This window comes from Chiloscyllium plagiosum, unplaced genomic scaffold (genome assembly GCF_037043375.1).
Source record: "Chiloscyllium plagiosum isolate Xiang-an unplaced genomic scaffold, Cpla_swu_hap1 HiC_scaffold_27, whole genome shotgun sequence".
Taxonomy (NCBI): Eukaryota; Metazoa; Chordata; class Chondrichthyes; order Orectolobiformes; family Hemiscylliidae; genus Chiloscyllium; species Chiloscyllium plagiosum.
In genome coordinates this window covers 32,819,150-32,838,304 of record NW_028270165.1, presented here as the reverse complement: position 1 = coordinate 32,838,304, position 19,155 = coordinate 32,819,150, and the positions used below count along the sequence as shown (strand labels likewise).

The 19,155-nt window shown below is 39.8% G+C and overlaps 1 long non-coding RNA gene and 1 gene segment (V, D, J or C); one reads left to right on the top strand and one right to left on the bottom strand.

The window, feature by feature from the left end:
• The window catches only part of LOC122543616 (Ig heavy chain C region, membrane-bound form-like), a 39,188-nt gene extending 20,761 nt beyond the window's left edge, over positions 1–18,427 (top strand). The window contains 3 exon segments of the C gene segment in view: positions 130–450; positions 12,675–12,832; positions 16,776–18,427. Of these exon segments, the coding sequence occupies positions 130–450; positions 12,675–12,832; positions 16,776–16,784 (488 nt within the window).
• Positions 1–19,155, bottom strand: part of LOC148143537 (uncharacterized) — a 551,904-nt gene that overhangs the window by 43,282 nt on the left and 489,467 nt on the right. The gene's annotated exons all lie outside the window — the stretch shown is intronic.

Here is a 19,155-nt window from a genome sequence, read left to right as displayed (position 1 = left end):
TAGCATTCAGAAATATTTGCATAGTCTGACAGATAGGAAATATTTTATAAACTATATGCATTATTAGCAATGAAATTCTAATGCAGATGTAACATGATCTCAGTTAAACAAACATCATTCTCTTTGCAGACGACCAAATGCGTCCTCCTCAGGTTTATCTCCTGCAGCCATCGACAGACGAGATTGACACTGAGAATTCAGCGACCCTGATGTGTCTCGTCACCAGCTTTTACCCAGCTGAGATCTACATTGGCTGGATGGCCAATGACACCCTTTTGGATGCCGGGTACCGAACCCAAGTAGATAGCGAGGAAGGGAATGCTTCCAACGTCGTGACCAGCAGGTTGAGAGTCTCAGCGGCGGAATGGAACAGTGACACCACTTACTCCTGCTTAGTGGGACACCCATCCCTCAGCCGGGAGTTAATCAGGAGTACAAATAAATCTCATGGTAAACCGACATCAGTCAATGTTTCAGTCGTATTAAGCGACATTGTTAAATCCTGCACATAACTTGCAGTGATTGACTAACTGTTTTCCATAGATAGGTTAATGTTACTGTGGCAATAACTGTTTAAGTAACCGTTTAAGCATTTTCAATTCATTGCACGCATCAGTCACATTTATGATCAGTGATCACTTTTGTAAAAAAGAAAGTAGCCACTATTCCAAATTGCATCTGTTGGTAAAAGATAATTAAGCTTAGACTCTGAAATGCAAGGAAAGCCTTGTCTTGTAAATCTAATCGTTCCGAAGATCGCTTGAAACGTTCCACCCCGCTACTGCAGGAAAACTAAACCGTGTTTAAGTCTGTATGTGGCTCCGATGGTTCTAATAAATGCAGAATGGAAATACTTTGACTTACTTATTCTTGGTTTGCATGTATAGTACTTCCAAAAAGGTGATTTTGACCTTGATTGAAGTGTGTGATACCCACTTGTGAGTCGCCAGCACTGCAGCTTGTTTACATGTGCAGACCTTTAGAGCCACTCGGCTTCACTCTGAATAAGCCACACTTATCCTCACCATTTTTGGCTGCACTCCTCCATCATGCAGAGCCAATGGGGCATCGCGTTGTTAAATAAAATGATTGAAGATATCGTGGTGTCAACTTGTTCAATGTGCTAATCAGTTCTCCAAATTGCCCTTATCTTCATGTAACCAGTCTTGCCAAGTACTCTACGTCCAGTCGTGACGTCCAGTCATAGTCTGTCGTATTTGTGTTGCATTTTCACAAGGATCCATGCTTGAGCCCTCATCCAGAGCAGGCTACACGCATTCCATCACAGATATCATGCGAGCAAGTTCAGACTCCACTTCGACACTGATATCACATACTTCCCTCTCACAACCGTCTATTTTTCCTCTATTTACGTCTAATACATCCTAAGACGTGACATAAAATCAAACAATGCAGAATCCGAAATCATTGTCCTCTGTTCTGTCGACACCTCAGGTTCGTCACTCATTGGCATCATTCAGCTTTTGTCCATTTCCTGTGGTGACAGTTGTTTTCTTTTCTAACTTGAAATTCGACATAAATGGAATATTTAAGCTGATCAATCAACCCAACAGAAGACTGCCATTTTGTGGTTTGTCTGCTTTCACCAAAATCATACTGACTGTTTCACCCATTCGTTGTCTGCTATATATCTTTCACTGTCTATAGTCTTAAATTTACACCAAACTTAATTACCAGGCATATGAATTCGCAGAAGTTCCCATTTACCCATCACTACTGAACATTTCAACCATGTCTATTAATGCTTCCCTTGCAAAACGCTTCCTCACTTATCGAAATAACATTCAGTGAGTCAAATTCGTGTTTGGATTACCCTTACCTTCACTTCACCAGTCTTTCCATATATTCCATAGAACATAGAACAATACGGTGCAGAACAGGCCTTTCGGCCCTCGATGTTGCACCGACCTATGGACTTTTCTCAACTCGTCTCCCTACACTATCCCAAAAGCATTCATGAGCTTATCTAAGGATTGTTTAAATCTCCCTAATGTGGATGAGTTGACTACCTTAGCAGGTAGGGAATTCCACGCCCTTACCACTCTCTCTGTAAAGAACTTGCCTCTAACATCAATCTTAAATCTATCACCCATTAATTTGTAGTTATAAATTCTGATACAGTATGACGGATTGCACTCGTACAACATCACTCCTGCATCAGTGCAAGAATCGCTGCTTTGAACTTCACCCATGTCGAATCTCCACGCTAACTCTGACTATTAGCAGGCGAAATCAGAATCCACCTGGACAATGAAAGCATCCATTTGAAGTATTATATGTGGATGCAAATCCATTATCAATTAGCTGATCCTACCGTTGGTGTAATAGCGTTATGTCATTTCCAACCTGTGCACCTAACAGACCATTTTCCATGTATCAGTAGGTCTCCCAGCATCTGCGAAGAGAAAGCATTATCATTTTGTTCAAGTGACCTTCATTAAACCCAACGAGGAAGGGTCACTTGAAACGAAACGTCAACTCTGAGTTTTCTCCACAGATGCTGAGAGTTGGGTGGGTATATAAATAGGAAGGATTTAGAAGGATATGGGTCAAGTGCTGGCAGGCGGGACTAGATTGGGTTGGGATATCTGGTTGGCATGGACGGGTTGGACCGAAGAGTCTGTTTCCGTGCTGTACATCTCTACGACTCTACGACTGTATGTCCTGAGTCTTTCGAGCAATTTTTGCTTTAGTTTCTGATTTGCAAGATCAACAGATTTTTTTTTATTTAAAGTGTCATGGCTGAAATATCGCACACAATAAGCTGAAACCAATGCAGCAATCTGGGGAGTTGGTTGGCAGGTTGTGTATAGTTTCAACTGCATCTACGATGCCTCTTCTCCCAAAAAAACTACATTTTAACATGGGAGGAAAAAATCTTTCGCAAAACATTTGCAAGGCACAAATTTCACATTGGCTATTCTGATTCGAAGTTTTTCGTGAAGTATGTGTTCTGATTAGTTTATGAGGGAGGAATGCAAAGGGTTGTGGTTCTGAAATGTATACATGACCACGAAAGCCTACACCATTGGTCAGGCGTAAGATAGCACGCTCAGGTAACCTGCTTTGGTAAACATATATGTCTGACCCGCTGTTCATGAATGTGATGAAAATGTTTGACATTCAGCAGTTTTGGCAGTTTCATGACATGAGATTCTTATTCTCAGTAGATTGTATCTCCGCATGTGACACTCTGCTTTGCACTTCGATGTGACATAACTCCATGTGGAAAGGCATATCTTTGTGTGGATAGATCTGTTCAACGTGATGTGACAACTGTTCGTGCTGGATTGGTGATTGGAGAGTTCATTTCAATTGTCTGTTCTGTGTATCCATGCGTGAGGCTGTCTCTGAGTGAGAAAATATCGAAACAAGTTCCGCGTTTGATAAGTTTCCCCATGGTAGGCAATTGCACAAAATATTGAGGCATGGGATTGAATGTGCTTTCACGGTTTGAATCAAAAATTGGGTAGCTGAAAGAAGAAGGTGGTGTTTGATGGGAAATATTCTTCGTGGAGTTCAGTTCCTAGTGATGTACTGCAAGGATGTGTTTGGGGTCCACTGCTGATTGTCATTCTTATAAATAACCTAGATGCGGCATAGAAGGATGACTTAGTAAATTTGTGGCTGACACTAAGATCGGTAGGCTTGTGGATGGTGCCGAAGGATCTTGTGGATAACAGAGAGACATAGATAAACTACAGAGCTGTGCTCAGGTGGGGCAAGTGGAGTTTAGTGCGGAAAGGTGTGACGTGATTGACTTTGGAAAGAACAGCAGGAATAAAGAGCACTGGGCTAATAGTAAGATTCTTGGTTGTGGAGAGGAACAGAGAGATCTCAGTGTCCATGTACATAGATGCTTAAAAGTTGCCACCCAGGTTGATAGGGTTGTTAATAAGGCATACAGTGTGTTAGCTTTATTTGTTAGAGGGATTGAGTTTCGGAGTCACACGGTCATGCTGTAGCTGTGCAAATCTCTGGTGTGGCCGGACTTGGAGTATTTTGAACAGTTCTAGTCAACGCATTATAGGAAGGATGTGGAAGCTTTGGAAAGGGTTCAGACGATATTTACTATGACTTTGCCCGTATGGAAATAAGACCATATGAGCAAAGTCTGACTGACTCGAGGCTGTTTTCATGAGAGAGAAGAAGGTTGGAGGTGACTTAATTGAGACATACAAGATAATCAGAGAGTTAGATAAGGTGGGCAGTGAGAGCGTTTTTCCTCGGATAGCAATGGCTCACTCGAGTGGACATAGCTTTAAATTGCGGGACGGTAGTTATAGGACAGATGTCTGAGGTAGTTGCTTTACTCAGAAAGTAATAGGGGATTGAACGCACTGCCTGCAAGAATAGCAGACTCGCCAACTTAATGGCACTTAAATGGTCCTTGTCGAGGCATATGGACGAGAATTGAATAATGTAGGTTGGATATACTTCAGATTGATTTCACAGGTCGGTGCTACATCGATGGGCCTGTACTGCACTATAATCCTCTATGATCTGTGTTCTTTGTGGTATCTGGTTCTGCAGTGACTGTTTCGTTGTATATTAGAAAGACCGTGCTGTATACTGTCCAGCTTTTCAGTACTGGTGGGGGTGTCAGTAACTAGAGCAGATTCCTCAGGTCATGTAATGGGGTATCTATCCATGTCAGAAACTACCTTTGAATTGAAGAATGATGCTGCTACTAACATAGAATCTGTACATGTACAATCTTGCGTGACATGATGACAATACAAATGGCGAAGCTTTTTATATGGTATCTGTTCATGCTAAAAAAAATACTCATTTATTGACGGTTCCATGACATTACGTGTTGGTTAGTTGTTGAAATGTGTAAGCCACCATTCTACATCAGCTATTTGAAACATATCTTTTGGATAGACAGAATTGAAATAAAGTTTGGGAATTGCCTTCTGTCTATTTCTCGATTTCGCAGTCGAGATCCACTGTGCCAAACTATCTGCTTGCCACCTTAACCCGTCATTTTCATTGTTCTCTCCTCAGTAATTCGATACCAACTCACCCAACTCCACTGAAGTCTTGTTATTAATTGCATACGCGTAAACAAAACTGATTTGCTTTTTGGATGCGATAAATGCCAGTTGCAGCTGTTACTGAGAGCACACAGCAGGTCAGTTCAAACCGAAATGGCATTGATAGACTAAAACCCTGAACGTGAGCTTTGAATGCATTCTGTGAAACAGTTTATTCTGTGACAAGTACAAAAATTCTGCGACCATGATTGTTTTTGATGAAATGTCCAAATGCCTGAACACATTATGAGCACTAATTTCTTCGCATTAACTATACTGGTGTGAATTCAAGATTTCTTGAAGACAGACATTATATTGGCATTAATTAAGGTTTCAATAATTTGAAGAAAACATTGCGTCAGGCGAAATGGAATGCATAAACTATCATTCTATTGTTGGACGATTGTTATAAATGATGTAGTGTAAGGAACAATATTTGTGCACTCGTTATTCCTAAGCTGCATCAATGATTATGAGGACACCATGCAAGTTTTCAGCATTGTCAGTGGCAATTAACTACGTGGGTCGTGATAAGAAAGCAAGGAGGCTCCTAACTGATATGGACAGTCTGATGCCTGGGCAAGAAGAGATCAGATGGATTATTTTGTAGATTAAGTACAAGTTTATCCTCTTTGGCATAACGGCCTTCAATGAGGAGTATCCCTGAAAAGCCAGGAGAATGGGAAATGTTAATGCTAAAAGGGAATTGTGATTCTGACTACATTAGTTATTGAAATCTAACAAATGCAAGAAAGAGATGGAATGCTAAAAGGGTTGGTGTAAAGACAACAATCAATAAAACGAAGGAGTTGAGCATTGCCTTGTGGAAGTGAAGCTGAGGGCATGCCTCTGTCTGCATCAAAAGGGCTGAGATGGGGTTCATCCACAGTGTCAAGGTTCTGGAAGTGATTACGACCAACAACCTGTCTGGTCTACCCATGTCGTCTCAATGTTCAAGGAAACAAAAGAGCATCTCTACTTCCTCAGGTGGCTGAAGGAAATTTGATATGTCCACAAGCACTCTTATCAATTTTCACAGATGCACCATAGACAGCCTTCTCTGTGTCTGCATCATAGTGCGATTGGGCAACAGCTTTTCCCATTACCACAAGAAACTACAAGAGTCATGAACACAGCCCCGTCCATAACATAATCCAGCCTTCCAGCATTTGAAGACGTGTTGATTTTCCATTGTCTTGGGAAACCAACTAATTGAATCAAAGACCGCTTTCACTCCTGCTACGTTTTCTTCCAGTCTCTTCTCTCAGACAGAAGACATAAAAGCTTGTGCACATGTGCAAATATATTCAAGAATAGCTTCTTCCCTGCTGCTATTAGATTCCTGAATGGAACTCTCAAATATTATATTTCATGTTGATCTCTCTCTGTGCCTCTTATCTGCAGCTGTAGCATTTTATGTTCGCTCGGTCCGAGGACCATATATACTTTGTTTGGTATGATCTGCCTGCACTGCACGAAAAACAAACCATTTTACTGTACCTAGGTATATGTCAATAATAATTCCAATCAAATCAAATTTGTTAGAAAGCAATGAACAGCAACTATGTTTTAAGGAGTTCAATCGCAAGTAAATTTGATGTGAATGCACGTATTGCTTCAAATTTGTAGTATTGCTAAGATTGCACCGAGACATAGTGCAAAATCTATTACCTTCACTTAAGTTAGGATGCAATTTCCTTTCAAATGAATTGTGATGGACGTCCAGACAAATTTGTGAGATTGTCATACCATCCCATGAAACGACTTTGAAGAGACAGCACTAATAGTCTGAGCTAATCGAATAATGAGAGATTGACCGAGGATGTGCATGACAGTGTACGGTTGGTGTTTGATGTTAATGACATTAGCGGCAATGTGGATGTATGGAAAAATGACTCGAGGTAGGCGATCCCATACTGTCGAGAATGGTGAATCAGTATCAAGGGGTGGGACGGTCTGCTCCATGCTTCCATATTCCTGTCATCTAAACAGCAGCAAGCTACAGAATCGAAGATAATTAAAACAAAAAGGAGAGTAGCAAATCAACGAGAGAATTAATAAAATGATGGAAAAGTTAAGGCATACCTAAGTATGTTTTCATTGAGCTATTTCAGGGAAGAATGTGAATAATGAAAGCATTGGGATGAACAGGAGTGGCCATTGTAACTGTTTCTTACAGAATTCTTTGTCTCCACTAAGGAGGGAATTAATGCAAAGAGTGTAATTAAAAATGGATTCCAGTAAAATTTTAGATTAAATAATAATGAGAATGAAAGTATTGTAGAGTCAAACCTCCTGGAAAGTGCATAAATATTTCGTGGTAAAAGGAACCCAGTGAGGAAATAATAGATGCTCAAAGGATCATTTGCCAATTCTCACGAAATGTATGTGAGGTAGCAGAAAATTATAATTGTAAGTCTACAACTATTCCAGCCTCGAAAATGTCTTGTTGTCGACCAGAAAGTTAAAGGCCAGTCAGTCTGTACTCTATGGAGGGCACTTTACGATAACCAATTATTAGAGGTCAGGTGGAATGCTACTAAGAAAGAGATGGACTAATCATGGAAAGTCCGAATGAATTTGTGAAGTGAACATCGTGTGTTATGAAGTTAAGCAATTTTTTTTGGTGCAATAGCATCAAGGGGACTCTTAGGGATAGTATTTCGGGTAATGTCTAAATAGATATAGTGAGGCATTTGCCGAGGTCCAACGTAGAAGACTTGTCAGAAAAATAAAGCCCATGAAATACAAGAGAGTGCCAAGTTTGATTACAAAATTGTGTCACCGACAGGAAGCAACGTTTAACACTGGAGAATGTATTCCTTTGTTTTTGACCATCTCCAGTGTTGTATGACACGACTTAGTGTTTTATCGCTTGGAATTTGAGGTGTACATTCATGATTTATAGTTTAATGTGAAAGTTTTAATTTGGATTTCGTTGATGATACAGAGGCAATGGCGTCACCTCCATTAATGATAATGGCTGTCAAATGCAGCTTTATATTACTGGTTCAGTTCTGCTGGTGAAATATGATAATTTGAATTCAGTCTGTAAGTGGGAATATATGAAGTGAAAGGATGTCAGAAACTTTACAGTATACGTCCACCAGTCCGTGATTGCTGAAGAACAGGTGATGAAGTGGTTTTTAAAAAAAAAGGCATGTGTGAACCATTGAGATGTTTTCCTGCTTTTGATGAAATGTTGAACACAAAATATATGCAATGCTCGAACTCTGTGGCTAGTTTATTGAATCAAATGCAGCAGTTTTGTGTCGAGTCCAAGTCACCACGTACGTGGAAAGGCAAAATTGTTCAGGATAGAGGACAACAAGTTCTATAAGAATGATGTGAGAAATTTTAAATGGATGTACCATTGTTGTTTTCCTTCTAAGACAGGCGGCAGAGTTCTAACTAAATTGAACAGTACAAAATAATAAGGGGTTTATGTAGTCTGGGCAGCGAAGCCATGGTATTATTGCGGGGAAGGCACAGGGAAATACATTAATAGACAAGTAAAGTAATTTTTGTTTTACAGTCACATTCTGTAACTAGAAAAAAATAACTGATCGTCGTTTAACCAGAGGGTCCCTCTAAGGACGACATAGTAAGTAAGGGAGAGAAAAGCATTTCCATCCGATGCTGGGAGCTGTCTGGGATTTGCTTCCTGGTTTGATGGTTGAGACAGAAATCCTCAAGTTATTTGGAAGCATTTTGGATGTGAAGCTGGGGTGTTGTGTCATTCAGTAATGTTGTATGGTTCTATAGTTCTGCAAAGTTTCATTTATAACGTGATCGCTAAATTGATCTCTTCAAACCTGTCAATGGAACTTTATTAGTGGGAGCTGTTTTGAACTTAGAATGAATCATTTTGGATCAAGTTATCAGTCAGTTGGAGAAATGTGCATTAATTACAGAAATGAACCCATGACTCAAAACAGGAAAAAAAAGGTGTTCAAATAATTGAATGGTATTTTGACGAGTAACAAAGTGTCATATGGTTGAAATGCTGTCATGAAATTGCAAGAGGAAGAGAATCAATACTTTTCTACAATTGTAAAGTCCCAGAATACAAAGACAATTGTAAAAGATGACAGGAAGTCATATAATTGCCAAATGAGATGGAGTATCTATGTGCTTCCGAATTGAGAAAACATATATAGTGATCTGTACTGAACAGGCCACTGGTTAAATCTTTCTATGAGAACTGGCGTTCTCTTCCCCGTCCCCAATAATTGTCTATTTCACATAATCTTTAATACCTAATTAGCATCTGATTCCACTTTATGTCTACGAATGTTCTGCACCGAGCGATATCAAGTGCAATTATTTTAGATGGATTTTGTTTAATTGTTGTTGGTATCAAGAGGCAAGATATTAGTTGGTGGTCACCAGATGCTGTTGTCATTCTCACTTTTTTCTCCGAACGTGAAAAGCACAATGGAATGGGACATTAATACATTTTACAGATCCATAGATGCACAGATTCATAACAGCACAGAAAAGACCCTTTGCTCCATCGTGTCTCCTCCAACATGCACTAAACGTGCACTAATTGCAATTTACTGCACTTGTCCCATATCCCTGAATATTGTGATATTTGAAGTACTTTTCCATTTCTTCAAAGTTTGCAAGGTTTCCAGCCAACGTGAGAAGTTGTTGGCAGTTAGGAACAAGGGAAACGTGAAGACCTTCTACAGATATATCAGGAATGCAAGAATGACTGGAATAAGATCAGGCCAATCAAAGATGGCTTTGGAAAGTTGTGTGTGGAATCTGAGGACATAACTGAAGTGCTTAATGAATACTTTTCGTCAGTTTTCACTTTGGAAAAGGGAAATGTTTGTGAGAATGCAGAGATGCAGACTACAAGAATTGATGGGATTACGCTTGACAAAGTGGAAGTTTTAGCAATTTTGGAAGATCTGAAAATAGTTAAGACCCCTGGGCTAGACGGGGTTTATCCTCGAATTCTCGGGGAAGCCAGTGAACAGATTGCAGAGCCCTATGCTTCGATCTTTATGCCACCATTCCCGACAGGAGTAGTGCCAGAAAACTGGATGATAACAAACGTTGTTACCTTGTTTAAGAAAGAGAGTCGGGACAACACTGATCATTATAGGCCAGTGAGCCTTACAGTGGGTTATAAGAGTTACGATATATGAGCATCTGGAAAGGAATGATTTGATTAGGGATAGTCAACACAGTTTTGTGAAGTGTGGGTCGTGTCTCACTAACCTTATTGAGTTCTTCGAGAAGGTGACAAAACAGGTGGATGAAGGTCAGTCAGTTGATGTAGCGTATTTGGACTTCAGTAAGGCGTTTGATAGGATTCCACGTTGTAGTCTATTGTACAAAATATGGAGTTTCGGGATTGAAGGTGATTTAATGGTTTGGATCAGAAATCGGCTAGCTTAAAGAAGATAGGGGATGGTGCTCGAATAGGAATGTTCATCCTGGTTCTTGGTTATCAGTGGCATGCCGCAAGGATCTGGTCTGGGGGCACTGCTATTTGTCATTTTTATAAATGATCTGGATGTGGGCGCTAAAGGATGAGTTAGTAAATTTGCGGATGACACTAAGGTAGGCAGAGTTGTGGTTAGTGCCAAAGGATGCTGTGGGCTACAGAGGGACACAGTTAAGATGCAGAGCTGGGCTGAGAAGTGGGAAATGGAGATTAATGTGGAAAAAGTGTGAGGTGGCTCACTTCAAAGAAGTAATGGGTACGCAGAGTACTGGACTTGAGGTAAAATTTTTGGCAGTGTAGATGAACAGACCGATCTCGGTGTCCAGGTGCATAAATCCCTGAAAAATGTCACCCAGTTTGATAGGGTTGTTAAGAGGGCATATGGTGTATTCGCGTTTATTGGTAGGGAGATTGAGCTTCATAGCCACAAGATCATGCTTCAACTGTCCAAGATACTGGTAAGGCCGCACCTGGAATATTGCATGCAGTTCTGGTCACCGCACTATCAGAAGGATGTTGAAGCTTTGGAAAGGGTTCAGAGGACATTTACTAGGATGTTGCCTGGTATGGAAGGAAGGTCTTTTGAAGAAAGGCTGAGGGAATTGAGGCTGTTTCCGTGGGAGAGAAGAAAGTTGAGAGGCGACTTAATCAAAATGTATCAGCTCATAACATGGTTAGATAGGGTGGGCAGTGAGAGCCTTTTTCCTCGGATGGTGAAGGCTAACATGAGGGAACTGAGCTTAAACTGAGGGCTGTTAGATTTAGAACAGATATTCGGGGTAGTTTCTTCACTCAGAGATTACTAGGGGCGTGAAATAGCCTGCCTGCAGTAGTAGACTCGCCGAAGTTAAGAGCATTTAAATGGGCATTGGGAATACGTTTAGATAATAATGGAATGGTGTAGGTTACATGAGCATCAGAGTATTTTCACAGTTCTGTAAAGTATTGAGGCCCGAAGTGTCTGCACTGCGCTGTAATGTTCTATGTTCGATGTTCTATGTTACCTCGCCAATCTGTGCATTCCAAATTCTCTCTACGTGTTGAATGACACTCTGAACCTCATGCTCCTGTCGTGATTGACTCCTCAACCAAGGGGGAGGGGGAGGTGTTCTCTATTAAAACTTCCCATACCACTCGTAAACGTATACACGTAAATCATACCCATTATGTCTTCTCTTTATTGAAGAAAACGATCCAAACCTATCTAGGGTCGTAACATAGCTCAATTTGTCTGTCCCAGGCAACATCTAGTGAACCTTCCCTCTCTTCCCTCTGATCCTATCACATTCTTCCTGCCATGACAAGACCAGAACTGGACATTGTACTCCAAACCTGGCCTGACTGACGCTTTGTACAAATCCAAAATTACTTCTTTATGCTCTATGGCACGACAGATGAAAACAAGTGTGCCATAACACTACTTCATCTTGTTTCTTCTTCCAAAGCATATTATCTCGCACTTATCAGGGTTAATTATCATCTGTCTTAGGTCTCCAATCACCCAATAGGATCTTCACTATTTACCACTCTTCCAAATGTGGTGTCTTCTGCAAGTTTGCTTCATATTCCTCCTCCCCCCACATTCTTATCTGAATGTTTTGTGTATCCAACGAACAATAAGTGTCCTTAAATTGCTCCGAGTGGTGCACTGTTGCACAGAAGGCTCCAGTGATCCAAACAGCCTTCTATCATTGTCTTTGGGTTCTATTACAGAGCCAGTTTCTGATCTGGTGTGAAAGCTTTCGCTCAGGTCCATGTGCTTTAACTGTTTCAAATAATGTACAGTAAGAGGTCTTTCAAAAGCTTTGCTGCAATCCATATATAAACTACATCAACTGATCTCCTGTTGTCCACACATTTTATTGCATTTTCAAAAAGTTCCAACAAATTTGTTCGGCATGACATCCCTCTGAGAAAGCCATGTTTACTATTCTCTGCCCTCTATTGCCTGTTCTCACAACTATGTAGTCTACTCTGTCATGAAAGTCCCATGATAGAACATTAATTCCTTTACTGAAGTTTACTCAGTCTGACAACGAATGTATCAAATAGCGCACAATTGCCGGTGCCTTGATATTACAGAAAACTTACCGGGACTTTTTTTGTCGACGTGACTAATTTTTCAAAAAAAAATTCTCCACTAATTGCAGGTATCTCTGAAATAATAGCGGACCCGGTAGACTATGACATCGAAGAAAACGAACGAGAAAATTTCGTTGGAGATGCCAACAGTTCATTATCCATTATGACGTTTGTCGTCCTGTTTATTCTCAGTACGCTGTACAGCACATTTGTAACTGTGCTTAAGGTAATAACACATTTTAATAGCTGTGTTACATTCGGCTTTCATAGATGAAATCATGTTAATCTGCACATAATAATGCAGAGATGTTATTCAAAAAAATCATTAATCCTCTTCAAATGAATGACATTGATCTTGAGTGATTAACTGCCGTCTTGAATAATGTCCTCATGGGATGATTGCACAGAGGAATGCAAGCACACATTTAAAAAAATGCGGGATTTAGGAACCAAAATATGTCAGTCATGAAATAATGCTTCACGCGTAGTGTCAGCTCATAAAAGGGTAGAAAACGGTTTTTTAAAAAAAGGTAATTCATACTTGCTGGAAATAAGCTAGACATGGTGAAATATATTGAGACCCGAGAGTATAAAGGTAAAAACATAATAGATGGAAAGAAGTTCAGCACAAATTGTTTCAAATAATTCTTCATCTCCGTGAAGGAATGAGGAAAATATTTGTTAATGAATGGGATTAACTAATTAGTTTAGTTTCGATTAGTTTAGTTCAGATTAGTTAATGAATCAGATTAATTAGTGACAGATCAAAGTGAATTTATAGGAAAAGCATAGGTATGAGAGGCGACTTTATTTGTAACATGCAGGATTCTTCCAGATCTTTACAGGATAGATGCAGAAATATTTTAAAAAAATATTATAAAACCAGATTCTAGTCCACCAGTTGCATTTGGAACCACGAGCTTTCAGAGCTCTGCTCCTGTGAAGTGTGATTTTTAGCTTTATCCACCCCACTCCAATACCAAATTCTCGACATCATGCAGAAAGATTGTTTGACTTGGTGGTGGATTAATACAGTCACAGAACGCACAAACGGAATTTCTACAGAGTTGTGCCAATCTAATTATTCTAACCGCATATTCCAGCATTTGAGTTGTATGTTAGAATTCTTGAAGTGCTCATCCACGTAAACATTAAAAAGTTCTTTTTCTCACTTCTACTACCCTCCGAGGCATTGCCCTGCAGATGCGCACTACCGTCTGGCTGAACAAATACTTCATAAAATTCATTCTAATACACCTACCCACCATTTTCAATTATGTTCCTTCCTTACTGAACACCTAATTAAAGATAACAACAGTTTCCCATCTACCCTGGCCATGCCACTTGTAGTCATATATATCTCAATCACGTTCCCCCATCTGTTTCCTCTGTTGTAAAGAAAACAACCTGGATGAACAAAGCATCTGTTAATATTTAGAGCTCTCCAGCGCTGCTTAATCTTCTACAAACTCCCTCCACTTAAAAAAATTGGTGTTGTGTTGTAAACAGAACTACACACAGTAATCCAGCTGTGGACTCACCAAAGTTTTGTAAAACTCTAACATAACCGCCCTGATCTCACATCTCTAAAATAAAGGCAAGGGTCCAGAATGTCTTCTTAAAAAAAGGCACTCGACATCCACACAATTTTGAGTGGGCGACTTCAACATCTCCAGCGTCTTTTATAAGAGGAAATGGTTCATCACATCACTCCCTATTATGTTAGCACTAATTAATACTGTTACCAAGCATACTTCTGTACTCTGTGACCATCATCATCAATATCACCATTAGATAATGATGATTGAGTTACCAGTTCAATACAAAAGTTTGATGCATCTCAAGAGTTATCCTGTTTCACTGCATTTCGCTCAGAACTAATTTCAGACACCTTGTGTCATTCACCTTAATAGAAATCCACCATGATCACGGCAACCATCCAAAATCCATTTGATGTTTGAATGCACGACATTGTTCAAGTGACTCTGTGTTATGCAGAATCTACCACCAATTTATCCTTCTTGCCGTATGTCCTCTGCAGCCAAACATAAAGTTAAGAATTCAGTGTAACTATAACAGGATGACCCGCTCAATGTGTCCCACACATAGCCTTGAATTAGGAATCTGTAATCTATTAATAAAAAACAAACAAATACAGAAGTTCTGAAGAAAGTTCACTGCACCTGCAGCATTAAATCTGGTTTCACTGTACATGCTGCCGGAGGTTTTCCATCAATTTCAAAATTTGTTTTTGATTTCGAGTATCCACAGATATTTAGCTTTTTCATTAATGAAAATGCTTTGGCTGAGAAAAGAAATCCTGCATGACAATTGGTTGCTTCGCAAGTAGGTGAAAGCCTCATTACACGGGGCACCCAATTGAAATGGAGAAGAAGATTCATAGATTTTGTTTTGAGATTTTCAAGGAATAGTCAAGGGCCTTATTATAATTTTATGTTTAATCTCTTGTGCTTAAATAACACACACAGACATATGGTCCCGTCAGTTCATTTTTCCAACTTTGCTAGAACATTGAATACTGTTTCTCCTGGAATTTCCCACTCTAACTTTAGAAACTTGATTCTCGGCAGATTGTCGATATATGCTGCAGAGTGCACTTTTACATTTTGTCCTCAACTGGCCTCTGAAACACGTAATTGCCCCAGCATTACTGCACCGGCGGTCACTTTGTCAACTGCAAGCACGGTTTTCAGTGAGGCCATTCCAAGTTGCAGGCAGGATGATGGCATCGAGTGAAAATTAATTCAATTAATTTATTAACAGGAACTCAGAATTTGCTGATGTTTTGTAATCAAATTTGAACCGTCTTCGCCAACTGTAAACAACCTTTGCCAAAAGAGAGAAAATGCTGGAAAATCTCAGCAAATTTGGCAGCATCTGTGAGAAGAGAAAAGAGCTGACGTTTCGGGTCTAAATGACCCTTTGTCAAAGCTAAAAAAGGGGAGAAATAGGGAGGTATTTATACTAGGCTGAGAGAAGCAAAGGTAGCAATAAAGAGGCGATAATGACAGTGCATAGAGAGATTATAGGGAGATTAGGAGCTGTGAATGACCAAGGCTGAAGCCAGTGCTATGTGACAAAATATGTGGGGGGTGGGGGTGGGTGAGGGGAGGGGGGGGAAGGATGGGTGAAGCAGAGGCAAAATGGAAAACGTGGGGGGGGGGGGAAGGGTAGCAAAGGGGGAAGCGGAGTTGAAAAAGGTGATGAGAGAGTGGGGAGCGAGAGCAAGAGAGACAATCAAGAAATAAGAGGTACATAACAGTGAAAAAATAGAAAAAAAGATAAATAAAATAAATGAAATGAAATTATGGAGCAGAATGAAAACAGAGGGGTCGAGAAGGGACAATCATCTGATGGTGTTGAATTCAATGTTGAGACCGGCAGGCTGTAACGGGCCTAGTCGGAAGGTGAACTGCTGTTCCTCCAGTTTGTGTTGAGCTTCACTGGAACATTGCAGCAGGCCAAGGACAGACATGTGGGCATGGGAGCAGGATTGTGTGTTGAAGTGGCAAGCTACGGGCAGGTCCGGGACCTGATTGCGCACAGATATGGCTCCAGAAGCAAAGGTAGCAACAAAGAGGTGATAATGATAGTGTAAATAGTATAAATACCTCTCTTATTCTCCCTTTTTTTAAGCTTTGAGAAAGGGTCAGTTAGACTCGAAACGACAGCTTTCTTCTCTCCTTACAGATGCTGCCAGACTTGCTGGGATTTTCCAGCATTTTCTCTTTTTTTTGGTTTCAGATTCCAGCATCCGCAGTAATTTGCTTTTTTCTTACATTTGCCCACACGGGCCGTGATCTAACTTTATTTCCTTGTACTCGTTTGATTTGCTAAATTGCCAGAGAATTTCTCTGCGCAGTATTTGCTATGCTACTGAACTTAATCTCCTCTACAAAACATGAATCTATGCTTCATTTATTTTTCTTCCAAGTCCACATTTCTCTTTGTCCGTTGCATACTTGAAGAAACGTCTAACAGAGTTGAGGTTACCTGGGCATGGAGTTTTGTCAATCCTTTCCAGATCACAAAACATACCATTCGATTTCACAATGATAGTCTGCGTTTTGCCTTTTGTGTATGCTTCAGAATATTAAACGTTTTTATAGATTTTCTTCTCGTAATTATTGGACTTTTGCTCTCTGCAGGTGAACTGACCATCACTGCTGAAAACAATTACTTCTGATTTCATTGAAAGCTTGTGTACGAAGCTCCATCAGATGCTGATTAGAAATGGCATTGAATTGATTTTTGCTCTCAATCATATCGGCCCTTCCACGGTATCACTTCAACGTGTATTCTTATGTGATCTCAACTCAGGAATGAGAACTACTTGCATATTCTTGGTCATTAACGTTTGCCTTCACGCTTTCTTTTTTAAGTGTTGGTGTTAAAGAAACTGCTACAAGCTGAGGAAATCACTTTTCCCCATTTGAATAAGCTGAAGACGAATCTTTGAAAGTTGCCAATTTTCGGCAACATTTTGAAAAAAATGAAGTGCATCCTATGTTACTCACCTGCTAGAGATGTGTTCAATACATCTTTGAGAAAAGTAACCAGAGAAACCTTCCAAACAGGCACGCGATCAAGTATAGAATTCTCACCCAAGAGCATTAGATAGATAAAAAGCCTATTAATTTGACAGAATGTCGAGTCATTACTATAGAAGAAATAGAAAATGCATTTTCCAAGTCTTGGAAACAAATCTACCAGTATCAATGTTTTTTCCCCACTGTTGTCATTAATTATCTGACAGTGACAGCCGACATTTCCTCTGATCAGCATTTCTATTTGCGAAGTGATAAGGCTATCAGTGCTGAGTTTGAGCAATCGCTTCGTTTGCTAGAACCAGCAGAGGGAACGATTGAGAATATCTTCAGGATATTTCGAGATACAGAGCCCAGAGAACACTTAATCAAAATTCTTGAGTGTAGCATACAATTTGATTCCACCTTAAAAAAGTCACAGGATTTCACATTCTCATAGAAATTCAATGGACGCTGTACGCTGCCATTACTACCCGTAATACCACATATGTGGAAATGTGTTCAAATATAATTGCTTATTTCAAACAATGGTTACGAATTCCCAGAAACATTGTTGTTATGAGACAATAGGCGCACTAAAGCAATCTCATGAAGGGCTATTTTCAAACAGAGTTCAAATAATTCATTGTCTCTCTCTACTAACAAAAACAAAGGAAGTCTAATTGGTACCAGATACTGTGTAACATCACAGTTAATAATTAAATGACTGATTTCTGTGCTGTTTATTTTGCTGCAAACCTTCCAAGTTGCAATGAAAGTGATTACATGTAAGAGAATACATTCTGTTTTGAGTTGATCAGAAATTCATTCTTGAAATTAATGAGCCATTCAAACCCTTGTAAGCTCTTTTGCTTGCACAGTACCTTCACTCTATTCCCACATGTGTTTTCAAGTCTTTGAGTTAATTTTATTGACAAGACAGCAATTCTTATGATTTTCAAAATAAAGAAAGTGTCAGAAACAGTTGAAACTGTTCTACATTTGTGCAAACTGTAGAAATGAAATGCTGCCAAGAATAGATGTCACTGTTGTAATATAATTTAGCTATTGCCTTCATATTCTGTTAAGGCATTGGTGTGAAATATCTACTCCATATTGCCAATCATTTATATGTTGTTGAAATCCTGACCTTCAATCTAACATGTTTTCAAAATGTAATGTTATTCAGTCCGTTCCACTGATTACGTCAGTATTCACATATGTTCGCCTCATAAATGATTTTCCTTTTGCAAATAAAATCAGTTTTTAATTAAGCAACCGATGTGCAGAGCTTTATTCCTTTACTTTCAAAGTTTGCTGGCCGTAACAATCGTCAGATTGAATTGAAACTCAATCCTGTAAAGTGGGAAGCATTGACACTATCAAACCTTATTGCCCATCTATAAACCGTCCTTGCGAGATCATACGTTTTTATCTGCTACAATCTCTGTTAAATAGGGGACTGCAAAAGTATGTCAGGATGTTAACTGAATTGAAGGGGTATTGGCAAGCACTGTTTGATCCCTTGCAATGTATGTCCTTGCATTTATGCAGAGTAGAGCAACGAGGCTTGATAATTATCATGCAACAAAGATGAGGGATAAAACGTCATTGAATTACTGCCACAGATATTAATCATCAACGGAATCTAGTCTTCAGTTCTAAAGTCTTCATGAAAGACAGTAAGAATTACATCTATCTGTAATGAATCAGAAACGCTATTCAGTAATGAATGAATCAATTATTGAAGACTAATCAGCAGATCTTGATACCTTGGCACTGGAAATTACTACCCAAGGTCCATAAACTTGACTACCCTTGCTGCCCGATCATCTCAGTCTGCTCCTGTCCAACTGAACTAATCTCCACATACCTACTGACTGTCCTATTCTTCTGGTCTAGGAACTCCCCACATACATTTGGACACCATCCACGCCTTCCAACTCCTCCAAGACTTTCGCTTCCCTGGTCCCCGAAGCCTCATTTTCACCATGGTCGTCCA